At 34.2% G+C, this 20,917-nt stretch overlaps 1 protein-coding gene across 2 annotated transcripts; it reads left to right on the plus strand.

The window, feature by feature from the left end:
* LOC110449756 (melanotransferrin-like) lies at positions 1-20,098 on the plus strand. Of its 2 annotated transcripts, XM_021496810.1 has the most exons (14): positions 1-146; positions 661-669; positions 2,418-2,550; positions 2,918-3,135; positions 10,047-10,205; positions 10,809-10,993; positions 11,444-11,753; positions 12,055-12,301; positions 12,574-12,689; positions 13,227-13,343; positions 15,048-15,221; positions 15,757-15,951; positions 16,838-16,913; positions 17,489-20,098. In XM_021496810.1, the coding sequence occupies exons 1-14, from the start codon at positions 80-82 to the stop codon at positions 17,757-17,759; spliced, it is 2,277 nt and encodes a 758-aa protein (XP_021352485.1). In that variant the 5' UTR covers positions 1-79; the 3' UTR covers positions 17,760-20,098. The 2 variants fall into 2 exon arrangements, with proteins under 2 accessions (XP_021352485.1, XP_021352486.1); XM_021496811.1 differs by lacking the exon at positions 661-669.
* Positions 20,099-20,917: the final 819 nt, after the last annotated feature.

The following is a 20,917-nucleotide window of genomic DNA, read 5'->3' on the forward strand; positions in this document are numbered from 1 at the left end:
AACGATACAGGTGCGATGACTAACTAGCGGAAGTGAAGTAATGTAATGGCGACCTAAGTTGTTGTTATTCAAGACCAAGATGAAAACAGTACTTTGGTCTCTGTTTTTGCTAGCGTCACCGATTTTACAGGTGTCTGGGGATGTGTGTAAGTATACATTCATAATCAACCCATCTATGCATTGATTGATCCCCTAATTAAAGTAAAATGCGACAGGTAAACATGAGACAACCCCCAACCCCCCCTTCCCGAATTTTGAACAGCCTCACCCTATAATGATTACTGTTATTGCATTGTACATTAACTGTGTCGTTCAAAAGACGATATTATGATTAAGATACAGTAAAATGCAAATGTTCACCTGTACATATATTTAGTAGTAGTCGAAAACAAATAGCACGTTTTGGCAGGTGAGACTCTGCACATTTCTATATCCGCATTCAATCTATAATATTATAGGAAATGTACATTTCTGTAACAGATGATATACCGGTTTTTTTCATTGTTTATCATAACAATTATTCTTTATATAGTTACACAGACAGAATTTAGCGGTATTCAGTTTGAGTGTTGATGTTTTTATGTACATATCATATAAGCTGTGTGTTGATGATAAAGTACAAAGTATTGTATACTGTTTGACTTGTTATTTTGTATACAGCAGACACAGGTGAGAACAAGTGTTGTTTAATATGATCTAACTTGATGTTGTGATGAACCTCACCTGTTAACATGACTTTTTAATGCCTCCATTCAATAATCACCAACTTTACAGAATCCTGAGTACTTTCAACAAATTTGAACACCCTGTTACAGAATATTCTAATAACATTTGCCCGCATTTCCTAACAATCCCCTTCCAACCAGCTCAGAGACATTTCTGTTGAATGATATCTGTTTGATAGAGAAAGTTTCTTGTTGCTATATATATATTATGAAAAAAATGAACTATGATTTTTCAATATGTCATAATTTTTCCAAATTTAAGGAAGATGAAATTTACAAAAAGCACAAACTCCATATTTTCTCGTTATATGCTTGACAAATGGTGGCTTTATCACATGGTTTAAGCTTTACATTTAAACCTTCTGATGCTAAAACATTTGGAAATGAACACCAAGAATTGTGTGGATCCTGTTTTGTGTGATACACTGTTACAGTCCTGTCACCCCATTAACTCATTCACCCCTGAAGACACATTTGAACTCTTCCAATTCAAAGGTTGGAATAGTTCATTATGGAATTTCAGGAGTTAATGGGTGTCATGTCAAATTTTTAAAATATTATCAGCATACGTAGCCTTCTACAAAGGCAGAATTTTGATTTTTGAATAAAATTACCCCAAATTCTTGGAATTCTTTTTTTTATAAAGGACAGCATTAATTCTGAACTTTGTAACAAATGTAAAATCTACGAAGACTAAATTAAATTTACCACCAGGTATGCAAAATAATCTGTCTGTTTCGCTTGATATCTCGCCTGATATGTTATTTTGAAGAAATAAACAATAACATTTAAAAAATAAGAACATTGATTGCTAAATAATTGTGTGATTTCTTACATTTTCCAAAGTTTCAGCTATGCATTAACGAAATCTTTAAACATGCATGCAGTTAATCAAAAAGAGAGAATCAAATCGTGTAATAAAAAATTACATCTTTTTATGAATTATATTTGTCTTAAAAGAATGAAGACAAATCATGTTTTAAGTTTATTGGAACTGAAATGGTAAGCTGAACCCGAAGTAAAGCTTATATTTGCAATAAACAAAGGAAAATGTTGAAATTATGTGTTACCTTCAATTTAATCTTCATTATGAAAGTAATTCTTATGACCAAGAAAAAACACATTGTGCTATATATTGATTGAAATGTATTGCTATGCTTGATGTGGTTGTAAATACTAATATGAGTTCAAATTTAATTTGTGTTTAATTATAATACACATGCATGCAAAAAATGAATCACTTAAGGAATGAATATGTATATTGTGTAAGTGTGTTGGCATGCTGGCAAAATGTTTTGCATACGTTTGGCCTTGTATCATCATGTTCTATCATCACTGACTTTTTCCTAACAGAATGAGATGATTGGTCTGTAGTAGTTTTTGTATTGCAGTGTTTTTTGTGTTATTTTTTCCTGTGAATCCTGAAAGTCTTTCTAAACATTTTGATGAGTCCCATTACCTAAAAGACAGAATGGTTATGGGTCCTCAAAAAATTGATAAGTCCCATAGAAAAGTATGAGTCTAGGACTTGCACTGATATCAAATCAACTCTGATATATAATTATATTGAATGAGAAAGTGTATTCTTTTGAATTTGACGATCATGCACACCAGTTCATAGTCTTGGTGTCAAGCCTTTATGATAACATCACATCAAGTAAAAGAGTTGTTTCCCCTGTTTGATTTTGACAGTTTTGCGATGGTGTGTGACGAACCGTGCGGAGGAAACAAAATGTCAGGCTTTTGAGGTTGCAGTGGCTATGCTGAAGGTGGATGGGACCTACACAGGGAATGTTGTACCGTCCTGTGTAAAAGGAGTTGATAGGTGGGTATAGTCGGGGACTAATATAACAAACATCATCTGGTTTTTTAATTGAATTGATTTTTTTGGGGAGAAAATTTGGATCACAATGTTTTCTGTTTGAGCACTTAAAATCTTAAAATTTAATAACTTGAGATAACAATAACTCTAAGATAATAAACAAAAATACTTTTGATTCTGTTAAATGTCTTGGGTTTATAAGAATAACGGAAGCTATACATATTACAGCCAATAAAGTTACACATAGAAAGAAATATGTAACTCAGAATATAAGCTGTATTGACTGAAAATTTTAACATGTTTTGAGATTTAGAATAGTCAGAATATTGAAACATGAAACCTTAATGCGTTGATTTTGTCTAATTGACAGTTATGAGTGTATGAGACTGATCCAAAGTGGTGATGCTGATGTCATGGCTCTGGACACCGGTCAAGGATACTTCGCTGGTCACCAGCACAACATGATGCCCTTCCTGGCGGAGACCTACAGATCCCAGTCTTTGCACTACTACTCGGTGGCTGTGATCCGATCCAACGATCTGTCTCTCACCATCAACAACCTGAGGGGGAAAAAAGTCTGCTTCCCAGGTAAGTCATCAACCAGCAACAGATCTGTTGGACGGTGTAATACACGGAGGGATAAAGGTATATCAACACGTAGGAACAGTTCAATAACTTAAATGCAATCTACGTTTTGAATCATCGGGAACTCTACGGAATCTGTTTTACTGATCCACCTAGAAATATACCAGATTTCCTCCATTAGGACTGAAATATATAATGTTATGTTGTTATTTTACTGGAGACCTACATGTACACAGAGAGAAATGTTCTCTTATAGTGCTGTCTGGGAGAAATGCCATAATACATTCACTTGATCAGAAAATATTTTTTTCACATCAAAGCAAGTCAACATGAGATTGTATCAATACTGGCTTTTCAGCTTATGATTGCAAACTTCAATGTAGGATTTACATTAACCCTTTCTCCCCTATATAACCTAATGAAACTCTACTATGCATTGGTCTGGATGAGTCCACTAAGGTCTACAGAGGTGAAAGGGTTAAAAACAATGATAGAATAATTCCAAAACACAAGTATGGTATCCCAGAGTCCATTGTGTAGTACGGGACACATATACTATACTAAGTAGAAGTATTTATCACAAGGTACCAGTTATTATAATTAGATCTTCCAAGTTAACATGTGATAAACTTATATAAGCACATATATAGACTAACTATAATGTTGATGTTATACAGGTATTGGTATGGGATCAGGCTGGGTTATATATATAGACTAACTATAATGTTGATGTTATACAGGTATTGGTATGGGAACAGGCTGTGTTATATATATAGACTAACTATAATGTTGATGTTATACAGGTATTGGTATGGGAACAGGCTGTGTTATATATATAGACTAACTATAATGTTGATGTTATACAGGTATTGGTATGGGAACAGGCTGTGTTATATATATAGACTAACTATAATGTTGATGTTATACAGGTATTGGTATGGGAACAGGCTGTGTTATATATATAGACTAACTATAATGTTGATGTTATACAGGTATTGGTATGGGAACAGGCTGTGTTATATATATAGACTAACTATAATGTTGATGTTATACAGGTATTGGTATGGGAACAGGCTGTGTTATATATATAGACTAACTATAATGTTGATGTTATACAGGTATTGGTATGGGAACAGGCTGTGTTATATATATAGACTAACTATAATGTTGATGTTATACAGGTATTGGTATGGGAACAGGCTGTGTTATATATATAGACTAACTATAATGTTGATGTTATACAGGTATTGGTATGGGAACAGGCTGTGTTATATATATAGACTAACTATAATGTTGATGTTATACAGGTATTGGTATGGGAACAGGCTGTGTTATATATATAGACTAACTATAATGTTGATGTTATACAGGTATTGGTATGGGAACAGGCTGTGTTATATATATAGACTAACTATAATGTTGATGTTATACAGGTATTGGTATGGGAACAGGCTGTGTTATATATATAGACTAACTATAATGTTGATGTTATACAGGTATTGGTATGGGAACAGGCTGTGTTATATATATAGACTAACTATAATGTTGATGTTATACAGGTATTGGTATGGGAACAGGCTGTGTTATATATATAGACTAACTATAATGTTGATGTTATACAGGTATTGGTATGGGAACAGGCTGTGTTATATATATAGACTAACTATAATGTTGATGTTATACAGGTATTGGTATGGGAACAGGCTGTGTTATATATATAGACTAACTATAATGTTGATGTTATACAGGTATTGGTATGGGAACAGGCTGTGTTATATATATAGACTAACTATAATGTTGATGTTATACAGGTATTGGTATGGGAACAGGCTGTGTTATATATATAGACTAACTATAATGTTGATGTTATACAGGTATTGGTATGGGAACAGGCTGTGTTATATATATAGACTAACTATAATGTTGATGTTATACAGGTATTGGTATGGGAACAGGCTGTGTTATATATATAGACTAACTATAATGTTGATGTTATACAGGTATTGGTATGGGAACAGGCTGTGTTATATATATAGACTAACTATAATGTTGATGTTATACAGGTATTGGTATGGGAACAGGCTGTGTTATATATATAGACTAACTATAATGTTGATGTTATACAGGTATTGGTATGGGAACAGGCTGTGTTATATATATAGACTAACTATAATGTTGATGTTATACAGGTATTGGTATGGGAACAGGCTGTGTTATATATATAGACTAACTATAATGTTGATGTTATACAGGTATTGGTATGGGAACAGGCTGTGTTATATATATAGACTAACTATAATGTTGATGTTATACAGGTATTGGTATGGGAACAGGCTGTGTTATATATATAGACTAACTATAATGTTGATGTTATACAGGTATTGGTATGGGAACAGGCTGTGTTATATATATAGACTAACTATAATGTTGATGTTATACAGGTATTGGTATGGGAACAGGCTGTGTTATATATATAGACTAACTATAATGTTGATGTTATACAGGTATTGGTATGGGAACAGGCTGTGTTATATATATAGACTAACTATAATGTTGATGTTATACAGGTATTGGTATGGGAACAGGCTGTGTTATATATATAGACTAACTATAATGTTGATGTTATACAGGTATTGGTATGGGAACAGGCTGTGTTATATATATAGACTAACTATAATGTTGATGTTATACAGGTATTGGTATGGGAACAGGCTGTGTTATATATATAGACTAACTATAATGTTGATGTTATACAGGTATTGGTATGGGAACAGGCTGTGTTATATATATAGACTAACTATAATGTTGATGTTATACAGGTATTGGTATGGGAACAGGCTGTGTTATATATATAGACTAACTATAATGTTGATGTTATACAGGTATTGGTATGGGAACAGGCTGTGTTATATATATAGACTAACTATAATGTTGATGTTATACAGGTATTGGTATGGGAACAGGCTGTGTTATATATATAGACTAACTATAATGTTGATGTTATACAGGTATTGGTATGGGAACAGGCTGTGTTATATATATAGACTAACTATAATGTTGATGTTATACAGGTATTGGTATGGGAACAGGCTGTGTTATATATATAGACTAACTATAATGTTGATGTTATACAGGTATTGGTATGGGAACAGGCTGTGTTATATATATAGACTAACTATAATGTTGATGTTATACAGGTATTGGTATGGGAACAGGCTGTGTTATATATATAGACTAACTATAATGTTGATGTTATACAGGTATTGGTATGGGAACAGGCTGTGTTATATATATAGACTAACTATAATGTTGATGTTATACAGGTATTGGTATGGGAACAGGCTGTGTTATATATATAGACTAACTATAATGTTGATGTTATACAGGTATTGGTATGGGAACAGGCTGTGTTATATATATAGACTAACTATAATGTTGATGTTATACAGGTATTGGTATGGGAACAGGCTGTGTTATATATATAGACTAACTATAATGTTGATGTTATACAGGTATTGGTATGGGAACAGGCTGTGTTATATATATAGACTAACTATAATGTTGATGTTATACAGGTATTGGTATGGGAACAGGCTGTGTTATATATATAGACTAACTATAATGTTGATGTTATACAGGTATTGGTATGGGAACAGGCTGTGTTATATATATAGACTAACTATAATGTTGATGTTATACAGGTATTGGTATGGGAACAGGCTGTGTTATATATATAGACTAACTATAATGTTGATGTTATACAGGTATTGGTATGGGAACAGGCTGTGTTATATATATAGACTAACTATAATGTTGATGTTATACAGGTATTGGTATGGGAACAGGCTGTGTTATATATATAGACTAACTATAATGTTGATGTTATACAGGTATTGGTATGGGAACAGGCTGTGTTATATATATAGACTAACTATAATGTTGATGTTATACAGGTATTGGTATGGGAACAGGCTGTGTTATATATATAGACTAACTATAATGTTGATGTTATACAGGTATTGGTATGGGAACAGGCTGTGTTATATATATAGACTAACTATAATGTTGATGTTATACAGGTATTGGTATGGGAACAGGCTGTGTTATATATATAGACTAACTATAATGTTGATGTTATACAGGTATTGGTATGGGAACAGGCTGTGTTATATATATAGACTAACTATAATGTTGATGTTATACAGGTATTGGTATGGGAACAGGCTGTGTTATATATATAGACTAACTATAATGTTGATGTTATACAGGTATTGGTATGGGAACAGGCTGTGTTATATATATAGACTAACTATAATGTTGATGTTATACAGGTATTGGTATGGGAACAGGCTGTGTTATATATATAGACTAACTATAATGTTGATGTTATACAGGTATTGGTATGGGAACAGGCTGTGTTATATATATAGACTAACTATAATGTTGATGTTATACAGGTATTGGTATGGGAACAGGCTGTGTTATATATATAGACTAACTATAATGTTGATGTTATACAGGTATTGGTATGGGAACAGGCTGTGTTATATATATAGACTAACTATAATGTTGATGTTATACAGGTATTGGTATGGGAACAGGCTGTGTTATATATATAGACTAACTATAATGTTGATGTTATACAGGTATTGGTATGGGAACAGGCTGTGTTATATATATAGACTAACTATAATGTTGATGTTATACAGGTATTGGTATGGGAACAGGCTGTGTTATATATATAGACTAACTATAATGTTGATGTTATACAGGTATTGGTATGGGAACAGGCTGTGTTATATATATAGACTAACTATAATGTTGATGTTATACAGGTATTGGTATGGGAACAGGCTGTGTTATATATATAGACTAACTATAATGTTGATGTTATACAGGTATTGGTATGGGAACAGGCTGTGTTATATATATAGACTAACTATAATGTTGATGTTATACAGGTATTGGTATGGGAACAGGCTGTGTTATATATATAGACTAACTATAATGTTGATGTTATACAGGTATTGGTATGGGAACAGGCTGTGTTATATATATAGACTAACTATAATGTTGATGTTATACAGGTATTGGTATGGGAACAGGCTGTGTTATATATATAGACTAACTATAATGTTGATGTTATACAGGTATTGGTATGGGAACAGGCTGTGTTATATATATAGACTAACTATAATGTTGATGTTATACAGGTATTGGTATGGGAACAGGCTGTGTTATATATATAGACTAACTATAATGTTGATGTTATACAGGTATTGGTATGGGAACAGGCTGTGTTATATATATAGACTAACTATAATGTTGATGTTATACAGGTATTGGTATGGGAACAGGCTGTGTTATATATATAGACTAACTATAATGTTGATGTTATACAGGTATTGGTATGGGAACAGGCTGTGTTATATATATAGACTAACTATAATGTTGATGTTATACAGGTATTGGTATGGGAACAGGCTGTGTTATATATATAGACTAACTATAATGTTGATGTTATACAGGTATTGGTATGGGAACAGGCTGTGTTATATATATAGACTAACTATAATGTTGATGTTATACAGGTATTGGTATGGGAACAGGCTGTGTTATATATATAGACTAACTATAATGTTGATGTTATACAGGTATTGGTATGGGAACAGGCTGTGTTATATATATAGACTAACTATAATGTTGATGTTATACAGGTATTGGTATGGGAACAGGCTGTGTTATATATATAGACTAACTATAATGTTGATGTTATACAGGTATTGGTATGGGAACAGGCTGTGTTATATATATAGACTAACTATAATGTTGATGTTATACAGGTATTGGTATGGGAACAGGCTGTGTTATATATATAGACTAACTATAATGTTGATGTTATACAGGTATTGGTATGGGAACAGGCTGTGTTATATATATAGACTAACTATAATGTTGATGTTATACAGGTATTGGTATGGGAACAGGCTGTGTTATATATATAGACTAACTATAATGTTGATGTTATACAGGTATTGGTATGGGAACAGGCTGTGTTATATATATAGACTAACTATAATGTTGATGTTATACAGGTATTGGTATGGGAACAGGCTGTGTTATATATATAGACTAACTATAATGTTGATGTTATACAGGTATTGGTATGGGAACAGGCTGTGTTATATATATAGACTAACTATAATGTTGATGTTATACAGGTATTGGTATGGGAACAGGCTGTGTTATATATATAGACTAACTATAATGTTGATGTTATACAGGTATTGGTATGGGAACAGGCTGTGTTATATATATAGACTAACTATAATGTTGATGTTATACAGGTATTGGTATGGGAACAGGCTGTGTTATATATATAGACTAACTATAATGTTGATGTTATACAGGTATTGGTATGGGAACAGGCTGTGTTATATATATAGACTAACTATAATGTTGATGTTATACAGGTATTGGTATGGGAACAGGCTGTGTTATATATATAGACTAACTATAATGTTGATGTTATACAGGTATTGGTATGGGAACAGGCTGTGTTATATATATAGACTAACTATAATGTTGATGTTATACAGGTATTGGTATGGGAACAGGCTGTGTTATATATATAGACTAACTATAATGTTGATGTTATACAGGTATTGGTATGGGAACAGGCTGTGTTATATATATAGACTAACTATAATGTTGATGTTATACAGGTATTGGTATGGGAACAGGCTGTGTTATATATATAGACTAACTATAATGTTGATGTTATACAGGTATTGGTATGGGATCAGGCTGTGTTATATATATAGACTAACTATAATGTTGATGTTATACAGGTATTGGTATGGGAGCGGGCTGTGTTATATATATAGACTAACTATAATGTTGATGTTATACAGGTATTGGTATGGGAGCAGGCTGGGTGTACCCTATGGGCCTGATGTTGGAGGCCAATATGATCCCTATCCAGGAGTGTAACGCTGTGGTCAAGTCGGTCACCAATTTCTTTGGTGACATGTGTTTGCCCGGAGCCCTATCATCCTTCTATAACCCATTTGGTAAGTAATGAATGTACTGAACATGCTGGAACCACTATCTAACACAGGTGAAGGTTTCAAACAATGAAAGATAACTTATACACTGGAAAAACTCATTTTACATTTTTAACAGTAACAGATATAGTACAAGTTATTTTTGTTACCATTACCCCAATGCTGACCGTTAAGCAGGACATCACGGCTACCATTTGAAGGACATTGGTATGTCCCAACAATTATTTCAAAACTAAATAAATTATGCAATGATTTACATTCCTTTCATCGTTGTGGAATTCCATTTAATGTTATGAAAGGGGGAAAAATGAGATATGAAACTAAGAATCACATTTATTATGTGACATTTAGAAATTGTGTGAAATATGTACTCAGTCATGGTTTTCTAAACACCTTGTTTATCTGAAATCCTGGGGCAAGCACTGCTATACATGTGTGGAACATATATTTAACTGATGCCTACCTTAATGTTCAGCAAACACCTAAGTAGCATGGAAACCTATATCAATTATACGAGGAAAAATGAAGCTGTTTTATGTGTTGAATGACTCAAAAAAAAGCCTGAAGTATACCTATATATGGGAGATTTTAACTGTATCTGTTGCCTAGGTAACAACCCTACCTCCATCTGTAAGCTATGTACTGGGGTGCTTGAGGAGAGGTGCTCCACCTCGGACCCCTATGCTGGGTATGATGGCGCCTTCAACTGTTTGAAGTCAGGACAAGGTGATGTGGCATTCCTCCGACATGACACAGTGGAGATGATGCTTGCCAATAGCACAGAGCAGTTACAGGTATGGTCAAGGTCATTGTCGATCTGCATATAAGTAGGTCAAGGTCATTGTCGATCTGCATATAAGTAGGTCAAGGTCATTTTTTTTCGTTATGAATATTGCTACACATCTAGGTGATCATGGAATGTTGTGAAAACTCGTGTGGTTTCTGTGGGATAACTTTTGAAGAATGCTTTGATTTTTATAATATCAATTATCTACTCAACTTTAAATTTAACCCAAATCATGTTACTGAATTTAACCAATCACAACTTTAGATTATCAATAGAGGTACATGTATGATATTGATCTGTATATTCTTTTCAGAGATAGGTCAGTGTCATTATTAATTTTCATACATATATTATATGTCAGAGGTAGGTCAAGGCTTTTTTTATATGTAACTATGAGTCAGAGGTATGTATCATATATACCTCACAGCCAGGTAACATTATAAACGTTACATTGTAGGACTACTCTCTGCTGTGTCAGGACGGTAGTCGTAGGAGTCTTGGTCAGTATGACCAGTGTAACTTCGGTAAAATCATCTCAAACATGGTGATGACCTCCAGCCTCAAACAAGACGCAGAAGTGACCGCCTACAAAACCTTCCTGCTGCAGGCAGCTAGCTGGTTCGGTCCTAACGGACAATACAGTAGCCGCTTCAGAATGTTCAGTTCACTGGATTGGGATTACTTTGGTCGAAGGGATCTCATGTTTTCTGATGTGACGGAGGGATTGATAGATGTAGGCGTAAACAATACATACTACAAATGGGTTGGTAAGTATAAATCTGATGTTTGGATTATTAACATTATCCCTGAATTTCTCTCCCTATTTCAACAGTAAATGTTATATTAATATGGATTTTTTTTTTATTTTTGGAAAAAAATCAGTTGAAAAATAATGAGATCAATACTAGAGTGCCAGACTGTGTAGTTTTATCCTGTAGTATTTTCACTACCGTATCTTTATGCCCCAAACTAACATTATGTCAAAAGAACAGTGTTAGTGTCCTTGGTAATAGCAAGTCTACATGTATCACATGTGTATATACTTACATGTTGTTTCTATGGTAACAGATCCCGAGTTTTACAGAAAAGTGAGCAGTCTGAACTACTGTCCCTTGAACTGGGCACGTTGGTGTGTCATCTCCAAAGACGAAAAATCAAAATGCCAGACCATGTTGATGGCGTTTGAAGCCAAAGACCTTCGCCCTCGACTTGACTGCATTCTTGGCTCCAGTACAGATAACTGTATGTCCATGATTGCCAATGGCGATGCTGATCTCATGAACCTTGACCCCGGTGATGTGTACACCGCTGGCAGGTGAGGATTTGTACCAAAGCTGGACGCATTGACCATCAAAACAATGATATATAGGCTTGTCTTTAACTGCTAGATATTAACTGCTCAATAAATGAATATCAACAAATTGTTAATAATCCAATGTGTCTGTGTTTATAATAAAAAATTAGTAAAAAAATACGAAAAAATTATAAGATAAAGTTATTTTTCAGAATTAAAATGCGTGCCATTCAAAATCCAATTATCAGTGCAGGGATATTTGCCATCTCACAGCAAGACTAATACTTTTACAGGAAATATGGTTTAAAACCTATAGCATCAGAGGATTATGGGAACATGAATTCATCATTCTATGTGGTTGCCGTGGCGAGGAAGAGGGACCACTACATGACGCTCTTCAATCTGAAAAGTAACAACTTTTCTTTGCTTCATATTATGTTATCAATTATCTAATCTATGAAATAATGAAGCATATCTTTCTTTTCTGCATCTGATGAATCATTGATCTTGTAGTTTATAAAACCATCAAGATTAATTCCACATAACTACAAACCAGATGGGTTTTATCCTTGTGTTTGAGTAGAACAGACATACAAACATGTATTTGACAAAACCTGAACATCTAAGTTGTTGGGATTGTGGAACATTTTGATAACTATCAAGGTTTTCAAGATATCAGACTTTGAATTGCTGATAACTCTTCTTTTCCTAAGAAAGGGAGTGCACTATGAAAAAACAACAAATACATACTTTTATGACCTAAATTAAAAAAATAATCTTCTCAAATTGTTATTGCTTGATGACAATAGTAAATACAAATCATGACAGGACATACATTATGTGTCACCCAGTTTTAGTTTAATACTTTGCTACATAAAACCACAGAGCACTGCAGACTGACTATTGTAGGTATGTTTAGTCACATTTATGAACTGTTGTGTTACAGAGAAGCGAGCCTGTCTACCCGGGATAGGACGAGGTGACGGGTGGATTGTACCGGTCAACATCTTCATTGAGACGGAACAGTTCCTGCCACAGCATTGTACAATATTTGAAAATCTTGGTACGCATTTCAACTGTTCTCTACTTCCCATGAAACCAAGGCATTAGGCTCTTCTTCCCATGAAACCAAGGCATTAGTCTCTTCTTCCCATGAGACCAAGGCATTAGTCTCTTCTTCCAATGAAACCAAAGCATAAGTCTCTCCGACCCATGAAACCAAGGCATTAGTATTTTCTTCCCATGAAACCAAGGCATAAGTCGCTTCTTCCCATGAAACCAAGGCATAAGTCTCTTCTTCCCATGAAACCAAGGCTTTAGTCTCTTCTTCCCATGAAATCAAGGCCTTAGTCTTTTCTTCCCATGAAACCAAGGCATGAGTCTCTTCAAGGCATTAGTCTCTTCTTCCCATGAGACCAAGGCATTAGTCTCTTCTTCCAATGAAACCAAAGCATAAGTCTCTCCTTCCCATGAAACCAAGGCATTAGGCTCTTCTTCCCATGAATCCAAGGCATTAGTCTCTTCTTCCAATGAAACCAAAGCATAAGTCTCTCCGACCCATGAAACCAAGGCATTAGTATTTTCTTCCCATGAAACCAAGGCATTCGTCTCTTCTTCCCATGCAACCAAAGCATAAGTCTCTCCTTCCCATGAAACCAAGGCATTCGTCTCTTCTTCCCATGCAACCAAGGCATTAGTCTCTTCTTCCAATGAAACCAAAGCATAAGTCTCTCCGTCCCATGAAACCAAGGCATTAGTCTCTTATTCCCATGAAACCAAGGCATTAGTATTTTCTTCCCATGAAACCAAGGCATTAGGCTCTTCTTCCCATGAAACCAAGGCATTGGGCTCTTCTTCCCATGAAACCAAGGAATGAGTCTCTTCTTCCCATGAAACCAGGGCATTAGTCTCTTCTTCCCATGCAACCAAGGCATTAGTCTCTTCTTCCCAAGAAACCAAGGCATGAGTCTCTTCATGGCATTAGTCTCTTCTTCCCATGCAACCAAGGCATTAGTCTCTTCTTCCAATGAAACCAAAGCATAAGTCTCTCCTTCCCATGAAACCACGGCATTAGTCTCTTCTTCCCATGCAACCAAGGCATTAGTCTCTTCTTCCCATCAAACCAAGGCATTAGTCTCTTCTTCCAATGAAACCAAAGCATAAGTCTCTCCTTCCCATGAAACCACGGCATTAGTCTCTTCTTCCCATGAAACCAAGGCATGAGTCTCTTCTTCCCATGAAACCAAGACATGAGTCTCTTCTTCCTGTTCAAAGCATGGCAGTCATACAAGTTGTCCTTATTTACTATCTAAGGTATAAACCGTACCAGTTGACTCTACCTCTTGTGTGTAGTATATCAGTTATATCAGTTATCTCGTCCACCTGTCTATAGTAAACCAGTTAATACTACAGCCTATTTTAAGCATGCCAGTTACCTCTTTACTAGAAGTCCAAATAAGTCACATTCAAAAATATTATTTATAGGACATATATTCTACTTCACAAAGTAACATTCAAACTTTGAAATTTGATTTGATGCTATGGAATCCACCAACATGTTGGGTTGTACTTATCGTAATTGGTAACATCCTAGGAGCATTTTGATTGGTTGATAAGAAATGGTAACTGATACCTTGTATATTGTGTTTCACAGCAGTTTCTATCCTAAGACTGAAGTTATGTGTTTGCTAGTTGATGAGAAGGTTTTCAGTTGATATTTGTTTTTGTGTGTGTTTCTTAACCTTAACTTTCGTGTGTGTAAATCTAGGTCAACTGTTTGTGCGGAGTTGTATCCCGGGCGCGGTGGACAAGTTATACAACCCCACACAGAAACCTATCAGTCTGGTAGAGGGATGCGCCTCGGGAGGGGCAAAGAAGGGGCGACGTAACAGTGACGACTATTACTACGGAGCCACAGGGGCCTTCAGGTGTCTCGTAGAGAGTAAGTGTTGTGTACATTGTAACAGTCATATAGGAGTTACTATTTGTTGACATATCAATACGATATGAGTAATAAATTCACTGGCTAGCCTGTATCAAGGGAAATAAGTTGAAATTTTCCACTGAAGATTCATATAATTTGAAAATTTGATTGTCAGTTTAAAGGTGAAGAAAAAAGATAGGTTAACATATTATTTTGAGAAAAAAATGATGAAAGGAATTATGTAATGATTTGAAATTTTGTGAGTTAAATGATCCTCCTTATCTTCAAGCCGAATATTTGATTAATTATATAAAAGTGCAAAACAACAGAGAAATAAGATAGGCCTTTAGCTGTAGTGCTATTAGGTGTGGCCATGTAAAATGATACAGGATTGGGACCATACATAATCTAGGTTAAATTATAGGACACCTATTAAACGTGCTATCTTTGCAGTTTCTGTGTAATACCATTTTTGGTAGACATGATTGTTCAGTTGGCTAACAGAAAACATGGTAGATCTTTTATTACATCAAAATGGTTTTGCACATTACAGAGGGTGGAGATATCGCCTTTGTCCGTCACTTGACAGTCCGAGATAATACTGACAGCAGAAATCGAGCTATCTGGGCGAGAAATCGTCGTGCTGATGACTACGAGCTCATGTGTAAAGATGGAAGTCGTACTCAGATCGACAACTGGAGAAACTGTCATCTTGGCAAAGTACCGGCCAACGCAGTGGTGACAGCTCGTAAGTTTGTCTCAGTCGTGTAAGGGAGATAACCTCTTCTCTACTGACTTATTCGTCTATTTAGCTCTGCGTTTCTGAATTTCAAAACTTATGCAATTTAATGAAAAAAGCAGTATCAATATTTGAATAGCCCCAGATGATGGTGGACAGTGCAGGAGCTAAAAGATCTTCACTGAGACCTTCACTGTGACCTTCAATTTATTTTATGATTATATTACTACATTTACTTTATTCAGTTTCTGAACTGTTATAATCAGATAACTAGATCTACAGAGAAACAAACATAATTGCCATTGAAAAATAAAATAGTCACTTTACAGAATAAGCGATTTTGTCTAACACTGTATGTTCTTCGGTTTAAAAAAGACATGTATTTAAGAAAAGCAATTTGGAGGAGACATATATCACTCAACAAAATGATCTGCATTGTGATAATAAATTGTAACACTAAACTAAATTACCAATTCTCATATAAATTTACAGATATGTAAATACAGTGATGATCATTACACTGTCACCATTTGTCCAGGGAAATTTTGGCATAATAAAGGGGTTTGGCAATATTGTTTTCTAGTGCCACCATTTTTCAAGAAAGGAAGGGCCTTACTAAGAGGTTTTGTGACACAATAATTGGGGCAAAAGAGCAATTGTTAAAAATGAAAATGTTATACAATGACATTGTAGGTATTAGGATATGTTTATGGTATTAGGATGATGAGGCAAATAAAACAAGTGGCATTATATCAAGGTTTTACTGCACAGCAGTGGGGTGGGCACTTGGTGTAGGTCTCATTACACAGGGTTTCATGTTAGTCAGGTACACAGTATAATGACTCCCTTTAAGAATATTATACATTATAATGATATGTGTTTCCCTTTATTTCAGAATATAAATCAGAGGAGGAAAAACATATATACTGGCAGCTTATGAATTACGGACAACAGTTTTTCTCATCTGATATGTAAGTTTTATTTTGTTCTTAATTTAGTTTAGGCAAGAGTATACTTACATTCAAGAAAAACTTTCTGAATAGCTAAAAGTGTAATTCTACAAACAAGAGTCAATATACAAAGAGGTTTTGAATGGGAAAATTTCCCTATTCTTGTTCTTGCCCCATTGCGTCCTTGATATATACTTTTGTATAAATAATGATAACACATTTACACATAGAAATCTGGTGCTAGCTGAACAGTTGTTAAATGTCCATGTGTGAATCCTGTGGTTGACAAGGTTACAAGGAATTAAATTTTTCTTGTGCTTTTCTTGCTATTTACGAAATTCTGTAAAGTAATTTAGAGATGATATTCTCATTGCATGGCCAAGATATTAATAAACTATTAATGGATATACCACAATTACATAGAATAATGGTATAACAGTGTCATATACCATTTATATAACTATATATAGCTAGAAAGATGTTTCCCTAAGGCACCCCACAGGCCATACAATACAAAATATGGTATTCTCACCAACACACATATTTATATTGACATACTATAGTCTTAAATCAATAATATAAACTTTGTGTTACAGACTTGGTGACTTCAATATGTTTGATTCTGGGAAATGGTCGTCAAAGTCGTGGTCTAGTGATCTCATTTTCACGGATGACGCAGTGAGGCTGATGAAGGTTGAGCCGGCGAGACAGAACTATAAGACATACCTGGGCCGGTCTTTCATCAACCAGATAGAAAACCTACACAAATACACCTGTGTTCCAATCAAAGAGGTCAGCTCGGCCACCACATGGTCAGCCTCAGTAGTTATAATAACACTGACCACCATACTTCAACTTCTCATCTGAAGTTCATTTCTCTGTTAACATTTTATAAAAGTTAAGTATGAATTTCTGGCAATGTACATTTCAAATGATGAGTTACCATATCAAGGCTTATAAAATCACCTCTGTTTTATTTTGTAAAGATCATACTTACAATTCTTAACCGTATTCGTTGTAATAAGTGCCCCTCCCTTTATAAGCGCTCTCACATCATTTCAGTAGGATTTGAAACTAGATAACCAGCCTCCCTGTCTTGAACAGGCCCAACCAATAAATAGTACTCACACTATAAAGGAGAGATATATGCCTGGACACCATAGCTGGACATCCTATGAAGGGAATGAAACCTTTGATTTCCAAACCTCCAGCCACACTGGAATGTTTAGAATGTCCTTCAACAACAGTTTTAGTTTCTCAACCTTTTCTTTCATAACCCACTTTTCATTATCCTAATAAAGTGCCCTGGGAGCTAATCACAGCAAATATGGTAAAAGAATCAATAAACACCTTGAAAGTCCAACTATCCATTTCAAAAGATTGCTCAATTACATATAGTTTCTGTATTAAATTTTGAAAAATTTGATGATAAACCTGGAATATTAAGAGCAACCCTAATGCATTGTTGTTTGGTCAGTTATAACTAATGCTGGACCGAAAATATGTTTGAGGAAGCTAGCTTTTAGTCTTTTATATTTGTCTTCCTTGTATTTTAAACTTTTATTTGTAGATTTTTTGAGCAAGAAAAAAACGTATTACAAGATGAAAGAAATAAAATAAAACATATACTAAATACTAACATTCCAAATTTAGTGAAAGGGTTTAATCTAACCAGAGAATAATAGATATTTTTAATGAAGATTATTAATATTTCATGTCAGACATGTAAATATGTTGTCATAAGTGATCAAATCAATTATTTTTGTACACAAAATGTCTGTATATTTTGTCCATGTAAATAGTTTTATACTTGTAAATATGTACATTTTATAATCAGCTGATGCAAATTTTATACATCTTATGATCATGTGCCATTGCAATACCTGTTGTGTAGTTCTGTGGCTATCTAACATTCTCTGGCCTCTCCTCTTACTGAAAAGGCCAAAACATGTCCTGTAGCTTTCGTTTGTAGTGGAGGAAAGATATGATTGAATTATCTCCCCTCATCTACTCATTCCTCTCATAGAGATTTACTGGAGCTAAACAGAATACATTTACAGATAATACAATTACTGTTACACCTGTAAAATATAATAAGGATGCTTGGTCACTTCAGCAAAGATATTTTGTTATAGTTCAGACTTAGGCTAATTATGCCTGTATTTCCATACAACCGTGTCTAGATCTTTCACTAATTATGCCTGTATTTCCATACAACAGTGTCCAGGTCTTTCACTTATGTATTTATTTTTAAGCATAAATAAGAAAAAAAATGTTCTGTTCCATACAAATCACATGACATTGCATTTGTACGTTTTGCATTATAATGAACTTGACCATTTTTGAAATAATTTCTCTTTCCAAATGTAAAGGATATAATATTGAACGCAGTTGAATAATTAATAAATGGTCTCCTTTCAAACATTTTATTTTTAAAAACATTAAAGGTTTTTAAAAATAAAATGTTTGAAAAGAGAAAATTTAAATTTGGTGATGATATTTTATTCTACAAATGACCTGATTATCCATTGTGGGAGACTTGGTGAGTACTGTTTCTGTATGATACTGTTGTGGGCCCCTTTAGTCAGTATGTAGTCCCTCTCTGTATAATACCGTTATGTAAACACCATTGTAGCGGCTCATTTCTGTACATTTTCACTTGAAACCTGTTTAGAATTCAGACTTCACCATATACTGTCATGTGTATATATTCATTGTGAATCGTGAAAAGTGTATGAAATAGAATTGTCATGATAATGGAAGTTCATATTTATAATTATCATGGGAGAAAGATTACCATTTATTCATTGTATAATTATAGGAAGCACTTATATGGATCTAGAAAAAATCGTAAGAAATTTAAATATTCATTGTCTCGTGAGTGCTTGTAACATTTACGTCAGAGTACAGAAGTTATATACGTGTACAAGTACAAATATATGTGGAGAACAGTTACCAGAGTTGTTTCCCCTTGCACTGGATTAGTCAACAAAAGGCTTGTTGACACTCTGTCAATCTCTGAATGTTTAATATTTTAAGTATGAACCATTGCATAAGTTATGCAGTCCTTAGCAACTTCTTTAAATCGATTCTATAAATTATGATTGTTGACAAGTTTTAGCAAATCAATTTCAATATTCTACTTTTCATCAGAAGTGATTCGTTTATAAATCTAGTAAGTGCTTTTGTATATATAAATGTGTGACTGATTTTTAAAGAGTCAAATTGAAATCATCAAATCAGTGTTTAGCAAAATTGTATATAACTACTACAACTAATTTGTACAATAAAAGATTTTTTAATAAAATATTTTGATATATTATGATTATTTTGTGTATTTCTTTCTTTTGGACGGATAGCACATACAGTGTTAAATGAGAGTATTTTGTAGTAGTCTGTTATTAGAATGTGTTCTAGAAGTCAAGGTCACTTGTTGGTTCACAATAATAATAATAAAAAAAAATCATGACTTTAACAATACTCCTCATAATCTCAATATTTCTCCTTACAATGTATAAATTTCCTACTTTGAGACAGAAATGGTATTTTCACAGACTTTCATACAAATATAGGTCAGGTTGTCACACTGAATGTCATTTCCCCCATTGAGTTGGTTCACTTTGGCATACAGTAACAGTTAAACTTTGTTACTGTTGTCTTGCAATATACATAGAAGAACTATTTGTGTATTTTTGTTTGTTTCGGGTTTAGCGTCCTCTGCAAAGTGCCAAGGTCATATAAAGATAGGTCTATTTCAGTTAAAATGACATGTGGTATAAGTCTGTATGAAGTGTTGTCTTTATGATAATGTATATTGAGGTAATACCCCCGCTAAGTGTGAAAAGTAAGTGGGTATTGTATAAATCATGATAAAACTTACCAGGTAATTGCTTGCTGACGAAAGATGCACAACGCCATGGTGACATTTGTAGATTTGGCAGGGCCAGACATACCTGTCTGACTGGCAGTCTGATGCTGCAGGAATCGCCAGACAACAAGAATTCGGTCTGCCAGGTATGAAATGG

The sequence above is a fragment of the Mizuhopecten yessoensis genome, unplaced genomic scaffold (assembly GCF_002113885.1).
Source record: "Mizuhopecten yessoensis strain PY_sf001 unplaced genomic scaffold, ASM211388v2 scaffold4819, whole genome shotgun sequence".
NCBI lineage: Eukaryota > Metazoa > Mollusca > Bivalvia > Pectinida > Pectinidae > Mizuhopecten > Mizuhopecten yessoensis.

What these genes read in the sequence shown, in the direction of transcription:
- LOC110449756 (XM_021496810.1), top strand. Translation starts at nt 80, where the DNA reads ATGAAAACAGTACTTTGGTCTCTGTTTTTGCTAGCGTCACCGATTTTA. An exon ending in GATGTGTACACCGCTGGCAG is followed by an intron (nt 12,302 to 12,573) that starts GTGAGGATTTGT and finishes ATACTTTTACAG; the next exon opens with GAAATATGGTTTAAAACCTA. An exon ending in CAGTTTTTCTCATCTGATAT is followed by an intron (nt 16,914 to 17,488) that starts GTAAGTTTTATT and finishes TTTGTGTTACAG; the next exon opens with ACTTGGTGACTTCAATATGT.